We start from the raw sequence: 18,752 nt of genomic DNA on the forward strand, positions 1-18,752 counted from the left end.
TTAAAAAAAAAAAAAACCCCCCAAAAAAAATACAACAACTTGGCCTCACTGGGACTGAACTTGGTCTTGATCTTACCTCCTGTCTTGGATAATAAAATAACTCCACATTGTCGCACCATTAACTCTCCAATGGAGACTTCAAAGCAAATTCATTAACATTCCACTTGTCCGTCATATATTTCCAGTGTAGATATGGACTCAACATCTACCTCTTCGAGCCTATATCCTAAACTAATTGAAAAGACATGATCAAAGTCTCATGAGACTAAGGGGTATATTTACTAAACTGCGGGTTTGAAAAAGTGGAGATGTTGCCTATAGCAACCAACCAGATTCTGGCTTTCATTTATTTAGTGCATTCTACAAAATAAAACCTAGAATCTGATTGGTTGCTATAGGCAACATCTCCACTTTTTCAAACCCGCCGTTTAGTAAATCTAGCCCTAAGAGTAACACCGTAGTAGAGCCAGACATGGCTAAGTTAGCAAGCCTGTCTTGCTTAATGATGGCGCTCCTTGCTGCCTGACCGGTCCTGGGAGACACCTCAAAGCCGGGAAATTCTTCTCTTCTAAATTGCTACCACCGTTTTGGCTCCAATGAACCCAGGACACCCTCATTTGAAAGAGGGAAGCCCTTTCAGTAATAGTCGTCACTGTTGGTTAGAGAGACAATTGCACCTTACTCTACAGAAAGTGTTAATAAGTCCAGAGATGAGGGTTCCAATAATCAGATCCTCATACTCCCCATCCTGTCTTAAACACAGGGATACTATCTTTTGATGCATTAGGTTATCAATTTGTAAACATGGGCTGTCTATAACATGCCTAGACATTTTATGCCTTTTATTCAAGACCATGCAAAATAGGAAAAAAATGCCTGTGTAGAATCCTGCTTTTTGCTGTTTTGGAAAAGCTGACTGATATTAAAGCAAATAACACAAAGTAATAATAATTAGTTTCCTTTTAGTTCACTTCCTTGCAATTTCAATTAAAAAACAAAAAAAACCACACCTTACCTTTTTGGCCATTTGAGAAGAATATCTTTGTTGTGCCAAAATTTATAAGCAGATTTATCAAACTCTTCCGAAAAAACAAGCTGTGGGTACTGTGTATACAAATTACTAATATTGATGTTGGAATGTTAACAGCCCAAAAGGTGTGCCAAATAGGCTCTGCACAGTGGTTAATAGCGTAAGAAATGCCATCTTCTTAACAAGAGGCGGCTGGGAGGCCAAACTCTGAGAATGTCTGGATCTTCCTGTGCGTATTGCCTCAAAAAGGAAATACACTTGACTAAGTTGTGACACTCTATACAACAGTCCTTAAGGACTCAGGAACAGTGTGTACTGAAACCCTGTAGTCAGCTTCTCCCTGAAGAGTTACTCGTATTAAGAATAATTAGCTTGCAAATTTTCTTTACATGTAGGAATTACGAAATGAGAAATAAGTGACTTTAAGCCTAATATGCAACATTGTAACAGTGTTCTCCCCAGAAAATGCTGCCAGCCAAGTGGCATTAAGTAGTAGCCAGGTGGGGGCAGTTGTAATACTTTGGAATACTGAAACATTTTAGAACTTATTGCCCACACCTACCAGGGTTGGTCAGTCTGGTGGGCAGTGGTCTAACACACACTACTGGCTGTAGTGCTCGCACAGTGCCTGTTCTAACAGGAGAAACAACGGTTTATTCTACTGCATTATAATAGGACTGTCGGGCTCCAAGAGCCAGGTGGCAAGTAAAAACGGCCAGGTGGAGCACCTGGAAGAACACTAACTTGGTATGGTCTTTGATCCATTTGAGCCATCTATATTAACAACTTGTACAGACAAAGACTGAATACAATATAAAAAAGTGTGACAAAGCTTGAAGTGAAACCAAGATGTGCACAGAACCAAACTCAGTCTTGTATAACTGTGTTCACAGAGCCTAGAACTTGTTTGTGAGGTTTTAAAACACTTAATCACATCAGTGCATACACCTACCATGACTCACACCAACTCAAATCAGCCATTTAGTCATGAAATATACGTTTCCCTAAAAGAGAGCCAAAAAAGCAACTAGGCAAGTTTTCCCACAGCACTGTACCTCAGCGCCGCTTCAAAGACCACACCCATATATATAAAAAAAAAAAAAGCTCAACTACTGTGCTCCTTTAATCCTTTCACTATGCAAAACACTAGAATGATAACAGGGAAACCAACATGCTAGAAAATATATATATATATATATATATATATATATATATATATATACATATATACATATATACACACACACACACACACACACACACACACACACACAAGGTATGTCTATTAAATAACTCACGTTTATTTATTGGTTTTACAAATGTAATGTTTGTCCCCTTCAATATACTCCCCATTTCACTAATACATCGCTGTAGTCTTGTTTTCCACTGGTCGAAGGCATGGAGCAAATCAATTTATGTCACTTGTTTCAACATATCTGCCATTTTCTTCTTTACAGCATCAACTGACTCAAAATATGTCCCTTTAAGCACCGATTTAACTTTTGGGAAAAGATAAAAATCGCAAGGTGCTAAATCGGGCAAATATGGAGGATGTTCAAATGTAGTAATGTGTTCGTCAGTCAAAAACTGCTTCACAGAAAGTGCTGTGTGAGCAGGCGCATTGTCCTGGTGAAGAAAGAAACCATTTTTCCACAGTTGCTGCCGTTTCTTTCTGACTCTCTCTCTCAGCAAAACTTCCTTATATTAATGCTGATTAACTGTTGTGCCTTCTGGAATCCATTCTTCCCTTGATATCGAAAAAAACAATGAGCATTGCTTTGAATTTTGACTTGCTTTGACGAGCTTTTTTCATTCTTGGTGATGACGGTGTTTTCCAGTGCATTGACTGTCTTTTGGTTTTCAGGATTGTACTGGAAGATCCAGGTCTCATCACAAGTGATTACTTTATGAAACAGGTTTGGATCTGTGTCAAGTTGCTGCAGAATGTCAACACAACATTACTTGAGACGTTCTTTTTGCTCTGGCGTGAGAACCATTGGTACCATCTTTGCACAAACTTTTGTCATGTTAAAATCCTCATACAAAATTTTCCATATGGTGTCTTTGTAAATGTTCACGGATTTAGCTATCATTCGAACACTGAGTCGGCGATATACGGTTTCAAGACGTTAGCAACAAATCCTTAAAGTCCTTTAAGTTGTTAGGTGGGGGCTTCATGGCTCCGACTTATTTTTCCAGCAAATCCCACAGATGCTCAATCGGATTAAGTTCTGGGGAATTTAGAGGCCAAGTCACCACCCTGAACTCGCTGTCATGTCCCTCAAATCATTCCTGAACAATTTTTGACAGGGCTGACAATCAGCCTCAGGAGGCTGCTAATTAACTACTAGCTTAGAACTAGCATAGGTCATATCACAAACCAGGAACATGTATGAAAATATAAATGACAGATTAGAATCGTGCGAGAGCTCCCCCTGGAGTTGGAGGATGTCCCTACATCCTCCTACTCTGCCACAAAGATAACAGTGCATTATAACTAATGCACGTGCTCAGCTGCTACCTCACGCCAGGATGCGGCGTACCGCCATGGCTCGTGACAGTGTGGAGCCTAATGTTTGAAACAGCTTACATTGCTGCTTTCAAAAACAATATTTTGTTAGCAGCAATTTGCCTGAAGGTCTCCCCTCTTACCTAACTCCTACATAGGTGTATTGGGAATACTAGGTCCAGGAGAAATGTCTTAAGGTATATAGGAAGTCTCTAGAAACTTATCTCCACAGAGAGAAGACATGCCAGATGCAACTGGAATGTCTTCCTGCACGGTTCCCTTAATCCAGTCTACAAAGTACGCAACAGCCTCTTGCTTCTCTAGGAACATGGTATATCAATACATTTTGAGTTTCTTTGTAGAAGTTCCTGGAAAGCCACCACACACCACATTAAAAAGATTCAAACAGAAGCAAAGATCACTTTTAAACTGCAAGTGTCACTCACACATTTTAGTTTTGTGCAATCTAATGCAGAGATCACCTCCAGCAATCCCTCACACATTTGAATGTAAGAAATGCTAAGACTACACACAACATCCTGAAAGTACTTTTTCTGGGTCCTGCAATAAACGTACTTCTGAGAGAGCTTCTTGCACTCTGTTTATGCAGTTTTTGCATTCCTTTAATACAATTGGAAACACTACAAAAGAGGTGGTTTCCGTTTTGATTTTTCCTAACAATTATGTACCCATCTTCATATCTAAAGTTATTTGTTATAGTTTTATCAAAAATACTTCTTTGCAAAACATCATATCTGATGGAAGTAAGCTTTCAAAAAGCATAGACAGCAGGAAGGTGTATCAATTCAGATACAGACTGACAGTGGCATGTATTGTTCTATGAATGTGTCAATATAACATCTGACTAGACAGTTGTTTGCAACCCAATCATGTGCAGCATTCATTCCAAACTTCTACAAATTGCATATTTTAATTTCCTACCTTCTTCTGAACATTATAAACAACTGGGTGCAGCACCAAAAACATAGTACTCGGTGTCCCAAGGGAGGGACACCTTGCAAATTGCTACAGGGAGGTACACCTATTGATAAGTTAGGTTGTCCCTCCCTACTTGCTAGTGAAGAACTTAATGGGTCACAAGCTAGTGCATATATATAATTTGGGCCTGCCAGAACACCCACTTAAACTGCTGCAGCATCTGAAGGATTTCTATTCAATGTGGGTCCACTGTTATCTGGGTAATACATACAGAGAGGTAAGAGAACCCTATTATGTGTTATGCATGTATGTGAAGTGCATACAAGCTCGCCATCTAAAGAGAGAATATTTTGCAAATTACAGATAATAGTAGATTTTCCTCTTTCTATCTGCTAGAGGTAACTAAAAAGATTGGAATAATGCAGAATTTACAAAAGTCGCCCTTAGGGTCTATTTTATGGAATAATCAACAAAAATAAATAAGACAAAAAAAACCCCCAAAGATTTCTTATTGGCTTTTTGAGGTCACTAAATTCCATTAGCAAATCTAACAGATATGACAAAGTACAATTTCAGCAATGGCTGAAGACACCAGTTTATTTTTCTAAAAAATACGAGTTACTATAAAATATTTATTTTGATTTGAGGTTGTGACTAATGCACTAAAGTTACCAGGCTGAAAACTAAAATCAATAATTAGATACTTGCAAAGCTTTGGTCAAGCAGTACAACTGGAAAAAAAAAAAAAATCAAAAAAAAAAATCAACCTTCAATTATATGCAATTTATTAAAACTAAGAACATCTGCCATTTTAATAGAGTACCGGTCCAAATATTGGACACGCCTACTCATAGAATGTTTTTCTTTATGTTTACCAATTTCTACATTTTAGAATAATAGTAAAGTAATTAAGATTATGAAATCACACACACAGAATTATGCACTGACCAAAATGTTAAACAATTCAAAATTATCTTATATTGTAGATTCTTTAAAGTAGCCCCCCTTTGCCTTGATACCAGCTTTGCACACTCTTGGCATTCTCTCAACCAACAACATGAGGTAGCCAACAGTCTTGAAGGAGTTCCCATATAACTGAACACTCGCTTTTCCTTTTAACAGGAAAAAAAAAAAATGATGGCCCAACTAAGCCAAACCAGATGGGATGTCATGTCGCTACAGAATGCTCTGGTAGCCATGTTGGTTTAGTGTTCCTTCAAAATTTAAATAAATCACCACCAGTGTCCAGCAGCAAAGCACTCCTCCAGTACACCTCCTCTCCACTTCTTCATCGTAGAAACCACACATCCACTCACTTTCTCTGGGTCTCAAAAAGATACAGCAATTTGAACCAAAAAACTCAAATTTGGACTCATTAGACAACAGGACAGATTCACACTGGTCTGATGTCTTTCGCATGTGTTGTTTGGCTGAGGTGCTGATAATTAGGCAATGTCAGACTGGTGACTCCAATAAACTTGTGTAGCACAGGAAACTCTTGGCTTGCCGTTTCTGTATGATCATCATGCTTATCGTTTTTGTCACTGCACGTGAAGAAACGTTCACAGTTGATGCAATTTTCCAGATTAACAAACCTTAATTTCTTAAAGTAATGATGGACTGTCATTTATCTTTGCCAAGTTGAGCTGTTCTTGCCATATTATGAACTACTAAAACCAGAAGAATGGCCCTTCTACCAAATAGCGCTATTTAAGACCCATGCTACCGCATAACTGACTGGCATTAAACATGAACGAGCAAAACAATTTTATAGGCACACATTTACTATGTGTATGTATTTGTATTGTGGTTCAAAAACTTCCAACTATAAATTCCACTGAAGTTCTAAAGGAAAACTACTTGTTGGGAACACATTTGAAAAAAAAAAAATATTTTTATTTAATATCATCATTTTGAAAAACATTCATACATAGGCATCAAATTCTCCATATAGAAACTAGAAATTCAGCATAAGCCTTTAGATGAAAATGTCTTTCAGATCATGAGGAATGTACTTTGTCAGGTGTGTCCAAACTTTTTACAGGCGAGTTGTGTTGGCTTGTAAAATGGCATATATACCAAACTTATTATGAAATACAAAGTGAGCTGAGGTTTATAGTAATCCAAAACCGACAGTGCTCCCTTGCCTTCGTTTTCCCTGCAATTTATTAGTCAACAACACTTGGCAGCACATAACGTGGAATGTTTAACCTGTTAATAAAAGTTAAAACTAGCTTTGATTTTTTTTGAGCAATCAAACAAAATGTGATAGGTTTCTATTAAAGTGTCAGGACATTACATTCTTCCCATATGTTAACCGACAAAATAAATAAATAAAGTGCACTGCAACGTGTCTTACACTATAATGAAACACCCATTATGCCCTAAATGTACAGAGTATCTATTTTAAGGAGTAGGAGGGACAGAGGAGGCAGAGAAACAAAGTATTCCAAACAAAAACTTTTAAACTAATAGATTAAGCAGATCCTACCATTTTAACATTATACTTACATGACAGCACACCTATATGTCTCTAGATGTTGGCACATCAATATAGTGTGAAGAGCTATTAAACTTCACTACTGATTACTTTATTGCACAACTGAACAAATCACAGGAGCCAATGAGACTAATGGGTATATTTACTATAAATTGCAGGTTTGAAAAAGGTGGAAATGTTGTCTATAGCAACCAGATTCTACTTATCATTTATTTAGTACATTCTACAAAATGACAGTTAAGAGTCTGATTGGTTGCTATAGGCAACATCTCCCCTTTTTCAAACCTGCAGTTTAGTAAATATACCCCTAAATGCACATAGTCCTGTGCTGATGAGTTCCAATGTAATCCACAGGTACACGCCAAACACAGCGTTTTACTGAGACCTGTAAATTGCCGATTGTCTATACAGGACTTGTACATAGACCTGGATCAATGATCCCGATGCCTGCACCATTTTTAGAGCGCTTTGGAACAAGGTATAAACAAATCTCTAAATATATTCATCTGAACAAGCCATTAAAATAGCACGTCAGCTATAAATTAGTTAAGATTGAGGATCCAAAGAAAACAATTTGCTTAAAATGGGTGTTCTTTTAAATTCTGTAACTACATTAACTTAATTAGGGGCAATAAGCAGGTAGTTAAGTCTACACAATTTACACCAAAAATGAAGTGGGACAGTAGATTAGAAGTCATGGGCTACCTCTTTTATTGGATTTTCTAACCCTGGTTTAAATAATGGTCTATGCATACCTGGAAGATGAAGATACAAATTGTGCTGCTTGTCAGAGAAACAAAAAATGTAATCTGAATGTAATTTAAAGAGGTTTCCAAAGTCACACTTTGGATATAGTTGAAGATATGAATTTAAGAATGGATCTTACTGCAAATACAGTATTGCCTATCTGTAAAACACACATCTAGATTGTAAGCTCTCACGCACAAGGCCATCCCTCTACCTTCGTGTCCTCCTTTCATTGCCTATGCCACCAGCACACCTGTGTCTTTTCATCTTTCCTGAATCAGTGGCTCTGTTCCTGTTTGCTACACTGATTTGCTCACTATTCTGACCCCATTCCTCCAGTTCTCATGCCTCTCCCATCAAGTTATAGCTTGTAGCACCAGAGTTGCTGACTTGGATTCTGGTTGCTGTGTACTGAACTGTTTTGCTTATACTGTATTATGTTATGTCACATACTATTTCACTGTATGCTTTCTGTACAGCACTGGAGACCCACTGTGGCACACAAGTAAAAAGATAATCTTTTGGTAAAACCAACCACAAAGAGGAAGACTTCTGCTCAGTCATGTCTTTCAATAACACTGGAAAGTGTACCAATGTACAGGAAATAAAACACAAACTCAAGAAAGGTTATCTTTACCTGGAGGGACACCTCACTAGGGAGCTGAGCAGCCCTGAAAAGCTCCAGCACTCGTCCATTGGATGCCACCTTCTTGGTGCTGTCAGTATCACAGTAGGCAAAAAGGTCAGAGTAGTATCTCTGCTCAGCATCACTTAGCGATAGTCCTTCCATGCTTCAAAGGGACTCCAGTGGGACTTTATCGTGTCCAAGTCTGCAAAACACCCCCCTCCCACCACACAAGTCCCACTGACAGCTGGGTTGGCAAACAGGCCTGTCTGTGGAATTCAACACACATGTAAGTTACCAGACCCTGTGAAACACTGAGGGAAACTGTGTTACTCCACTGCTGCCCTCATCACAAGGGAAGAGACTGGACAGTGATGGATAGTTTGATGCACTCATGTGTCATGAGGCCACAGTGCTGTGGAGACACAGGAGATGGTGTCCACATGAAGCCTCAGTGATCAGCACACAGGGTGTGGGAGCAGCAGGTGGGGAGATGAAGTTGAGAATAGCCAGTAACGCCCCTCTCCGGGTAATAACTTCCTTCACTACATGGGGCTGCGCCCAGCTGCCGCCGCCTCTCCTACATGTCCCGCTCTGGCCACAGCTGGAGTCACCCGTACGGTCCCGTAAACTCCCCTCGGGTGCCTGTGCCGTGTTCCCGGTCACTCCGTTCTGCTATCCGGCTGCGCAGCCCCGGGATTCCACTCCGTTGGGCCACCTCGCCGTCCCCCAATCAGATCACAGCAGCCGCTGTTGTTGCGCCCCGGAGTGACGTCGTCACAGACAGAAGTCCGAAAAAGACGTGAACTGGGGAACCGGATGTAGAGCGGGGCAGCCTTCACCGGCCGATTGAGAGAGGAGAGGAGGAGCAGCGACCCCTAGTGGTGAGGAGGGCGGGATAACGTCGATCTCCAGTCACGAGTCCGCACGCAAGTTACTTAAGAAGAAGTTACGGAGCGTCTTACCATCTCTGTATTAATGTACATAAATATGATTTATGCGCCACCGTGTGGTAAACTGTGGTATTACACATTATACACAACAACTCTAAGTAATAGAACAGATGTTACAGGTAGTCTGTATATGTGCACTTATTTTGACAGACAAGCGTCTAAAGGAATCTCTATCCGTACCTATATTTTATATTATAGTTTTTGCTTTGCTGTGTGGATACAAAGGGCCTGATTCTTTCATTCAAATAAATATTTTAAAAAACAAATTACAATGCAAGAGGTGCAAATTAGTTTATTATTCTGCACGTCAGGAAAATACTGGCTGTTTTATTAATGTAATACACAAATACCTTTTGCTTGCCTAAATGAATCAGGCCCGAATAATTTAATTTTTTATGGTGGGTGACAGAATGTATTTCAAAGTGGACACATCTGATCTCTAGATTCTCAATCATTCAACAGTTTATAGATACAAAAGGGAAATACAAAGAAAACAGTAAATAACACGTCCTCACTGCATACAATAATTCATAGTTTCCATTTGTCCCTTATTTACAGAGACTTTCCATGTTTTTAAAATGTGTCCCTGGAAACGTTCATATTTTTTTTTAATCTAAACTAACTTCTCTGTACAACAATTCTATATACTGAATGTAATTCTCACCATTTATTCATATTCAAGGGATTTCATAAATTGGAAATTGTTTAAAGTATTTAAAAGTATGATAATGCAGAGAAAGATAAAGAGGACCAGTACATCAAAATACAACATGCGCACTGTTTGCACCATCATGCTTCACCCACTGCACAATAACACCATGGTCGCTGGAGTGTGCCTATGGGAATCACATTGTCATGCTGTGTTATGCCCAGCATATTTTATTTTGGCTGAGCATCAGGGAGAATTTTAGAATCTCTGGTACCAAGGAGATCACCCACTATTTCGGGAGTCTTCCAGACATTGAGTTGGCAAATATGCATGGTAGAGCAGGTTGGATCACACTGCTGCTGCCCCCCCCCCCCCCCTTGCTTACCGTGTTCCGCTGGTCCTGGCTGCATATAAGGAAATGGGGCAAAGAAGTGCCGGTATAATATATCGGCACATACCACCCGACTTCATGCACTGTAATGAACTGAAAATGAGTTGTAAAACATATGCCAACGATGTTTTAATACAAACTCCTGATTGTTGTTTCTGTAGTTGGAACCCTCTAAGTTGCATATAAAGATTATGCCAGATTGCTCAGAAATAAAAAAAAAATATTTGACTCAAAATAAAAGGCATTACTGATCACAACATTGTAAAATACTCTTTTTTTCCATGACACTACCTTCTCAGTCATCCTACTTCCATTTATATTTTATTTTTCCTAATATCACCTCCCTAAATGTATATTTTAGTTTATACAGTTCCCTCTACTTAAATATACCTTTTACTATATTTTTATGTACCTAAAACATTAATGCTTTAATCCATAAGAACACCAGAATGATTGTTATTTTTGCACTTCAGGCTATCTGTCAGTCGAAGGTACCTGCATTCTGCTCTACTTCCCTGTAAACCTTCTCTTCTTTTCCCATGGAGATGGATTATGGTTTATCATCATCATCATCATCATCGTTTATATATACAGCACCATAAAATTCCGTAGTGCTTTACAATTGTGAATAGACACAATAATAAAACAATGCTGAGTAATACAGACAGACAAAAGGGTAAAAATGCACTCCTCGCAAGTTAACAATATATAGGACAATGGGAGTTTCATACATGAGGTTAAGTGCTATGTATTGCATATTGGTCCAGTCAGATTGCATAGATAAAAAGTGATTAGTGGGCTATATGATCCACTGCTCATGCGGTCAGAGAGCTACTGTCTTGTCTGAACTGTTTAAAGAATAAAGATAGGGTACCCAAGGTTTGGTAAGAGGGTGGTTGAGGAATTTTATAAGCTTGCCTAAAGAAGTGGTGTGACATGATGGACCGCCTAAGCCACCCTGTCTATTGCTGCTGGGAACCGGGTGGGCTTACTTTGCCACCGTTCCCTTTTGTTATCCCAAGTGCGCCCTCCTGCCGAAGTAGGAGGGGCTTACAATGCTGCCACCACTGGACTCCTTCCCAGCATCCAGCACCGGGTTTCTTCTGGGTAACTGTCAGTGTGTCACTCACCAGACTGTGAGTGCTTCTTCCCGTGTGTTTAGGAACCGTGGCCGTCCACCATCCTGAGGGTCTGCGCATGTGCAGCCCTTTCAAACCTTCTGTTCAGGTTCCTTTTAGTTAATTGGCTGATCAGGCAACACTCCCTATTTAAAGCACCTGAGTTCCATACCTCGTTGCCTGATCTTGGAGTCTCATTCCCCATGAGCCTCTGAAGGTGTTCCTGTGTTTCCTCGTGTATTCAGCTCAGCTGATTCCTGTGGTTTCCAGACCACTTCAACTCTCCTGTGGTTTCCAGACCACTTCAACTCTCCTGTGTTTCATCGTGACTGTATTAGCTGATTCCTATCCGCTGCCTCCGTGCACTACAGTTATCAACTCACTTCAACTATCCTGTGTTTCATCGTGACTATTAGCTGATTCCTATCCGCTGCCTCCGTGCACTACAGTTATCAGCTCACTTCAACTCTCCTGTGTTTCATCGAGACTGCACCAGCTGATTCCTATCTGCTGCCTCCGTGTACCTGCAGTGTCCTGATTGCCGCTACCCTTCAGTTCTACTCGTGTCTGCAGCAGCTGATCCGCTCTCCGTGCTTCTACAGTGTTCCTGCCTGTGTCAACTCGCCAGTCTGCATCGGATCAACGCCTCGCTGCTTTCATCTCGTCTAGACCATCTCTACTCTTCAGGGTTTTCCAGGTGTCCAGTTCTATATACTACTGCTTCCTGAGTATTTGTTGCTATCCCTGCTGGTCTACCTACCTGTGCGCTGCACCTACTTGATTACCGCTTCCACCCTCCTGGGACTTCGCATCCTGCCGGCCTCCAGCCGTTCAGGTATCTCTGCACTCCTGTCTGACAGCCTGCTCCTGAACCACGGTATGCATACTTCTCATTGACTGTGCTGGTGTATTGCATATCTTGCTGGACTGAGTTGTTCTCCTCTGGAGTTTACTATCCGCTGAGACTATTGCCATCATTTGACTGTGTTACCTTTGCCCGGATAGTTCCTGTGACTTTGTATTATTGTGCAGTGCTGTTCAGTCATTTCTATATTGTGCAAATCATCGTGGGATCAAGTTCAGTGTGCCCGTGTATACTCTGTATTGCATTTCTCTCCCCGTGCTCCTCCTCACATATATATTCAGTGGTACAACTTGCTAGAGGCAGACCACTGTTCCCTGTTTCCTGAGTCACCTGTTTCCAGTGTCCTTTCACATAGCAGTGGTACAACTTGCTAACGCAGACCACTGACTTCCTGGATACCTCCACCTGGATTCCATTCCTTCACCTAGACAGCGGTACAACTTGCTAAACGGAGACCGCTGACTCTCATCACCTCCTCGTGCTTCTGGACATTCCTCCTCACTATAGCAGTGGTACAACTTGCTACTGCAGACCACTGACTACCCTCACGTTTCCTTTGTCCATTCAGTTCCTCGTGTACTACTACCTATATATTACCAGTGCTGCTAGTCATAGACTTTCCACGAGCATTCTCTACCATCTGCTGTCTCCTGTTCCGTGATCACCCCGCTACCAGAGTACCATATTACCATCTATACTGCTCTGGTAAGTCCATCACCTGGTGATCCCTGGGTAAAGACTCCTAGTGCCCGTGACACAGTGCTAGGGTACCCCCTTGCTGGTGTACCTGGGCTGGTCCTCCTGACCTCTAACTATGGATCAGGGTTGATGTGGATGAATCACCCTGGCCTATCACACTGACCAAAGCTGCAGGGTAACAGGCAGAGTGGTGGTGCCAAAAAGGCTGGGTCCAAACCTCAGAAACAGCAGGGAACGGATTAGATTTTGGATCTAATCTGTAGGTCACAGGATTTTAAGTATGTAAGATATTTTCAAGCAGGTCTTTGAAGCAAATAATGTTTATTTGCAATCACACTGATTGGAGGTACCAGTGCTAAGGTCAGATGAAATCAGAAGAACAACATTTAATACAAAACAGTGCTGTTTTTATACACACTTGAGCACAGCCTCACTGGATAAGCCAGCCCCCTTGAGGTCTGAGTTATTTTTAGAATCAGGATGCAATCTGTTTATCCAAACATGGATTTACATGCAATTCAAAGCTAACAATATTTACACTTATCTGTGATATCCTATAACTTGCTGTGATTTCCTGCATCACATGCTGTTTACAATGTTCAGAAAGGTTTGAACAATCTGGACAAAAGGCCACACAGTTACGACCCCCTGCTGGGCCTTTGGCCAGAGCAGGCATTTGACACTTCAGCAAAAAACTTAGTTAGCATTTCCTGCTATCAGACTTCCTCCCCACATATTCCTAATTGGAGATTACCTCTAGCAACCTTACAAACCCAAACCATGACACTTTCATACAAAACATATCTCATTGTAATTTCAAATTATACATTGGTGCCTACACCTCTGATTGAAATACATTCCTACAATTAATTATTTCCATATGATCAAGCCACAAATAAGTTATTTATACAAGATCCAGTCACAGGTGGGTTTTCAGAGAATGATTGAAATTTTGATGACTAGAGGAAAGTCTTAAATTGTGCAAGGGATGGAATTCCACAAAGTGGGTGCAGCCCGAAAAAAAGTCCTGTATCCGGGAATGGGAGCACATAATGAGTGTGGATGAGAAACTCAGATCTTGTGCAGAACGGAGGTGACAATTTGGGAGATATTTTGAGACAAGTGAGGAGATGCATGTTTGTGCAATTTTGTTGATGGCCTTGTATGTTAGTAAAAATATTTTATATTAAATTCAGTAAAAAGCAGGCAACCAATGTACAGACTGACAGAGTAGATAAGTGGACGATCAATTTGCAAAGAAAATCAATCTAGCTACTGCATGCACAGTGGATTGTAGGGGTGAGAGTCTCATTTTGGGAAGACCAGTAAGGAGGGAATTGCAAGTCTATGCGGGAGATGATGAGTGCATGAATTAGAGTTTTTGCAGTGTCTTGTGTGAGATATGTGTGTATTCTGGAAATGTTCATTAGATGTATGTAACATTATTTAGATGCAGAGGTGATGTGGTGAGCAAAGGATAGTTTGGAGTCAAGGATCAAACCTAGGCAGCGAACCTGTGTGGGGGGATTTATGGTCATGTTAATAGAAATGTTAGGTAAGTAATGTCTATTGGTGGGTGGGAATATTATTAACTTATTTTTTGAAAGATTGAGTTTGAGTTGGCGAGAGGACATGCAAGATAAAATGGCAGTCAGTAATGCGGGCCAACACAGATGGCGAGAGATCAGGAGAGGATAGATGAATTTGTATATCATGCACATAGAGATGCTACTGAAATCTAAAAGGAGCTTATTAGTTTTCCAAGAGAAGTAGTGTAGATAGAGAACAACAGAGGACCTAGAACTGAGCCTTATAGTACTCCATCTCATAAAAGAAGCGAAGCAGAGGTGGATCCAGAGGAACTAACACTGAAAGAGCTATTAGGTAGGATGAGAACCAGAATAGGGCAGTGTCTCAAAGACCTAGGGATTGTAGCGTTTGTATGATAAGATAGTGGTCAACAGTGTCAAATGCAACAACAGAGAGATCCAGGAGAATAAGAAAAGAGTAATGACTTTTAGTGTTTGCAGTAATCAAATCATTGACAACCTTAGTCAATGCAGTCTCTGTGGAGTGTTGAGAACGAAAGCCTGACTGAAGAGGATCCAATAGGTTGTGTGAGGAAAGAAAGCGTGTGAAGCATATGTAGGCAATTCTCTGGAGAAGATGGTGATGGGCATGGGAGTTGAGAGTTGGGATGGTTATTTGAGAGAGAGTTTGGGTCACAATATTGTTTTTTTCAGAATAGGAGTTATCACTGCAAGCTTGAATAATCCTGGAAATATACCAGTAAAGAGAGAGATTACAGATTTTAGTTAGGGGTGGGATGAGCACAGGAGACAGGGATCTACTGGCTTGTCAGGGTAAAGAATCAAGAGAACAGGTGGTAGAGTTGGAAGATAAGAAGGGATTAGAAACCTCATTTTCATTTGTGAGATAAAATGAAGAGAGGATGTGAGAGGGTGCTGGGAAGGAATTGAGCTAGTTATGGAGGAAGATGGTAGCATTTCAAGTCAGATCTTATCAATCTTGTCCTTGAGGTAATGTTATTATTATTATTATTATTATTATCATAGATTTGCAAGGTGCCACAGTGCTCCGCAGCACAGTTCAGTAGGAAAAACAGCAGATACATAAAACTAAGGGTGTGCACCGGCCACTTTTGGTGTGTTGGGTTTTGGGTTCTGATTAGCTTGAGGTTTTGGGTTCTGATTTGTTTTGCCAAAACACCCCACGAAAGGTTTTGGTTCTGATTTTGGGTTTTGGGTTCTAAATTTTTTTTAAAAAAAGCATAAAAAGTGCTAAAATCCATATTTTGGTTTTTTTTTCACTGCTACACTATTATTAACCTCAATAACATTCATTTCCACTAATTTCCAGTCTATTCTGAACACCTCACAATATTGTTTTTAGTCCAAAAGGTTGCACCGAGGTAGCTGGATGTCTAAGCTAAGCGACACAAGTGGGCGGCACAAACACGTGGCCCATCGTAGGTGGCTGTGCAGGCTTGAATGTCCTTTTGCTGCTTCTCCATCCTCTGTAGCATATAGAGGGTGGAGTTCAAGCAGTTATCCGCTTTGCCATAGGATGACTCTGATGGAGATCGTGGAGGAAATTGACGAGGAGGGTGTTGCTGGTGTGGATACAACAAGACCAAGGGATTTAGTTGTCCCATCTAGGAGTGACACTGCAGTGGCAGACAGGATAGCAGTTTGAAAAACTAGGCCCCAAAGAGCACATAATGCCAAAAAAAGAGTTGCAAGATGGAATTGTCCTTGGGCCCTCCCACCCACCCTTATGTTGTTGAAATAGGACATGCGCACTTTAACAAACCAATCATTTCAGCGAAAGGGCCTACCAAACTGTGGCTGAAATGATTGGTTTGTTTGGGCCCCCACACAAAAAAAGCTATTCATCTCTCCCTGTACAAACTAAACTGGCTCTACTGAGGCAAGATGTCGTCCTCATCCTCATCCTCTGATTCCTCGCCCCCTTCAGTGTGTACTTCCTCATCCTCACACATTATCAATTCGTCCCCGCTGGACTCCACAACCACAGGTCCCTCTGTAGTCTCTGGAGGCCAGTGCTGTTCTTGATTGAAGAATTAATAATTCATTTTTATGAACATCATTTTTTCAACGTTTTGCGGAAGCAACCTCCTTCGCCGCTCACTGACCAGGTTCCCCGCTGCACTAAAAACTCTTTCCGAGTACACACTGGAGGGGGGACAACTCAGGTAAAATAGAGCCAGTTTGTACAGGGGCTTCCAAACTGCCTTTTTTTCCTGCCAGTAAGAATAAGGACTGTCTGACATGTCTACTTGGATGGTGTCAGCAAAGTAATCCTCCACCATTCTTTCAATAGTGACAGCATCCAATGCAGCGACAGTAGACATGTCTGCAATGGTTGGCAGATCCTTCAGTCCGGACCAGATGTTCTCAGCATCCCCGCCAGCGGGTCTTTTAGGAATACTGAGCTTTTTCCTAGCAGCCACAGGTGTTGAAGAAAATGAAGGAGGAGCTGTTGGCATGTCACGGTCCTCTTCAGAGGACAATCTCCTGACCAGCAGGTCTTTGCACCGCTGTAGACTTGTGTCCGCCGGAAACAGAGACACAACATACGCTTTAAACCGAGGATCCAGCACGGTGGCCAGAATGTATTCCTCTGACTTTAAAAGAGTGACCACCCTCGGATCCTGGCAAAGCGTACGAAGGGCTTCATCCACAAGAGCTACATGCTTTGTTGAATCGCAATGCTTTACCAGCTCCTCCCTCACTTTCTCCAGCTGCTTCTGCAACAGCCTGATCAGGGGAATCACCTGACTCAAGCTGGCAGTGTCGGAACTGACTTCTCGAGTGGCAAGTTCAAACGGCTGGAGAACCTTGCACAACACGGAAATCAGTCTCCACTGCGCTTGACTCAGGCGCATCCCCACTCCTTTTCCTATGTCGTAGGTGGCTGTGTAGGCTTGAATGGCCTTTTGCTGCTCCTCCATCCTCTGCAGCATATAGAGGGTGGAGTTCCAGCGCATCACAACCTCTTGTTTGAGGTGATGGCAGTGTAGTTTCAGCCTTTTTTGATGTTGCTCGAGTCTGCGGTAGGCACTGGAAGAATGCCGAAAGTGTCCAGCAATTTTGCGTGCCACCGCAAGCATCTCCTGCACACCCCTGTCACTCTTCAGGTAATGCTGCACCACCAAATTTATGGTGTGGGCAAAACATGGGACGTGCTGGAAATTGCCCATATGTAATGCCCGCACAATGTTACCGGCGTTGTCTGACACCACAAATTCCCAGGAGAGTCTAAGTGGGGTAAGCCACTGCGAGATTATTTCCCTCAGTTTCTCTAAGAGGTTGTCAGCTTTGTGCCTCTTATTAAAACCGGTGATACACAATGTTGCCTGCCTTGGAACGAGCAGCCATTGTGGAGATGCTGCTACTGATGCAGCTGCTGCTGTTGCTGCGGAAGTCGATGCATCTACCCAGTGCGCTGTCACAGTCATATAGTCCTTAGTTTGCCCTGAACCACTTGTCCACATGTCCGTGGTTAAGTGGACAGTGGGTACAACCGCATTTTTCAGAGCACGGAGGACACTTTTTCGTACTTCTCTGTACATCCCGGGTATCGCCTGCCTAGTGAAGTGGAATCTCAATGGGATTTGGTACCGGGGACACAATACCTCCATCAACCGTCTAAATCCCACTCCACTGATGGCGGACACTGGAAGCACGTCTAACACCAACATAGCTGTTACAGCCGCAGTTATCCGCTTTGCAATAGGGTGACTACTGCCGTAATTTGTGCTCATGGCAAACGACTGTTGGACGGTCAACTGTTTTGTGAAAGACGTAGCGTTCTTACGACTTCCCCTCTGGGAAGATGACCCACTACCAGCAGCAACAGCAGCAGCGGCAGTAGTAGGCGTACCGCTGCAGGATTCCTCGGATGAATCCCGGATTGAAGAGGACTCAGTCATGCTGGTGACATGGCCTACAGGACTATATCTGATGGAGATTGTGGAGGAAGTTGACGAGGAGGGTGTTGGTGGTGTGTATACAACAGGACCAAGGGATTTAGGTGTCCCTGGACTGCTGACGGTCCTAGCCACAGGTCCTGAACTAAACACTAAATTATGAAGGTTCTTCAGGTGACGTATAAGGGAGGATGTCCCTAGGTGGCCAAGATCCTTACCCCTGCTTATTTGAGCTTTACATAAGGTACATATGG

The 18,752-nt window shown here is 41.8% G+C and overlaps 1 protein-coding gene across 5 annotated transcripts in view; it reads right to left on the reverse strand.

Annotated features, from left to right (window-relative positions):
- REPS1 (RALBP1 associated Eps domain containing 1) overlaps positions 1 to 9,186 on the reverse strand; it is a 58,295-nt gene extending 49,109 nt beyond the window's left edge. For 3 of the 5 annotated variants that reach the window (XM_075203106.1, XM_075203105.1, XM_075203104.1), the window contains exon 1: positions 8,363 to 9,186. In XM_075203106.1, the coding sequence (XP_075059207.1) occupies positions 8,363 to 8,515 (153 nt within the window). In that variant the 5' untranslated portion in view covers positions 8,516 to 9,186. Of the gene's footprint in view, positions 1 to 6,989; positions 7,008 to 8,362 lie in introns of those variants that run through there. The other 2 variants (XM_075203107.1, XM_075203108.1) reach the window with 2 other exon arrangements.
- Between the last annotated feature and the right edge of the window lie 9,566 nt (positions 9,187 to 18,752).

This window comes from Mixophyes fleayi, chromosome 3, assembly GCF_038048845.1.
Source record: "Mixophyes fleayi isolate aMixFle1 chromosome 3, aMixFle1.hap1, whole genome shotgun sequence".
NCBI classification, from domain to species: domain Eukaryota; kingdom Metazoa; phylum Chordata; class Amphibia; order Anura; family Limnodynastidae; genus Mixophyes; species Mixophyes fleayi.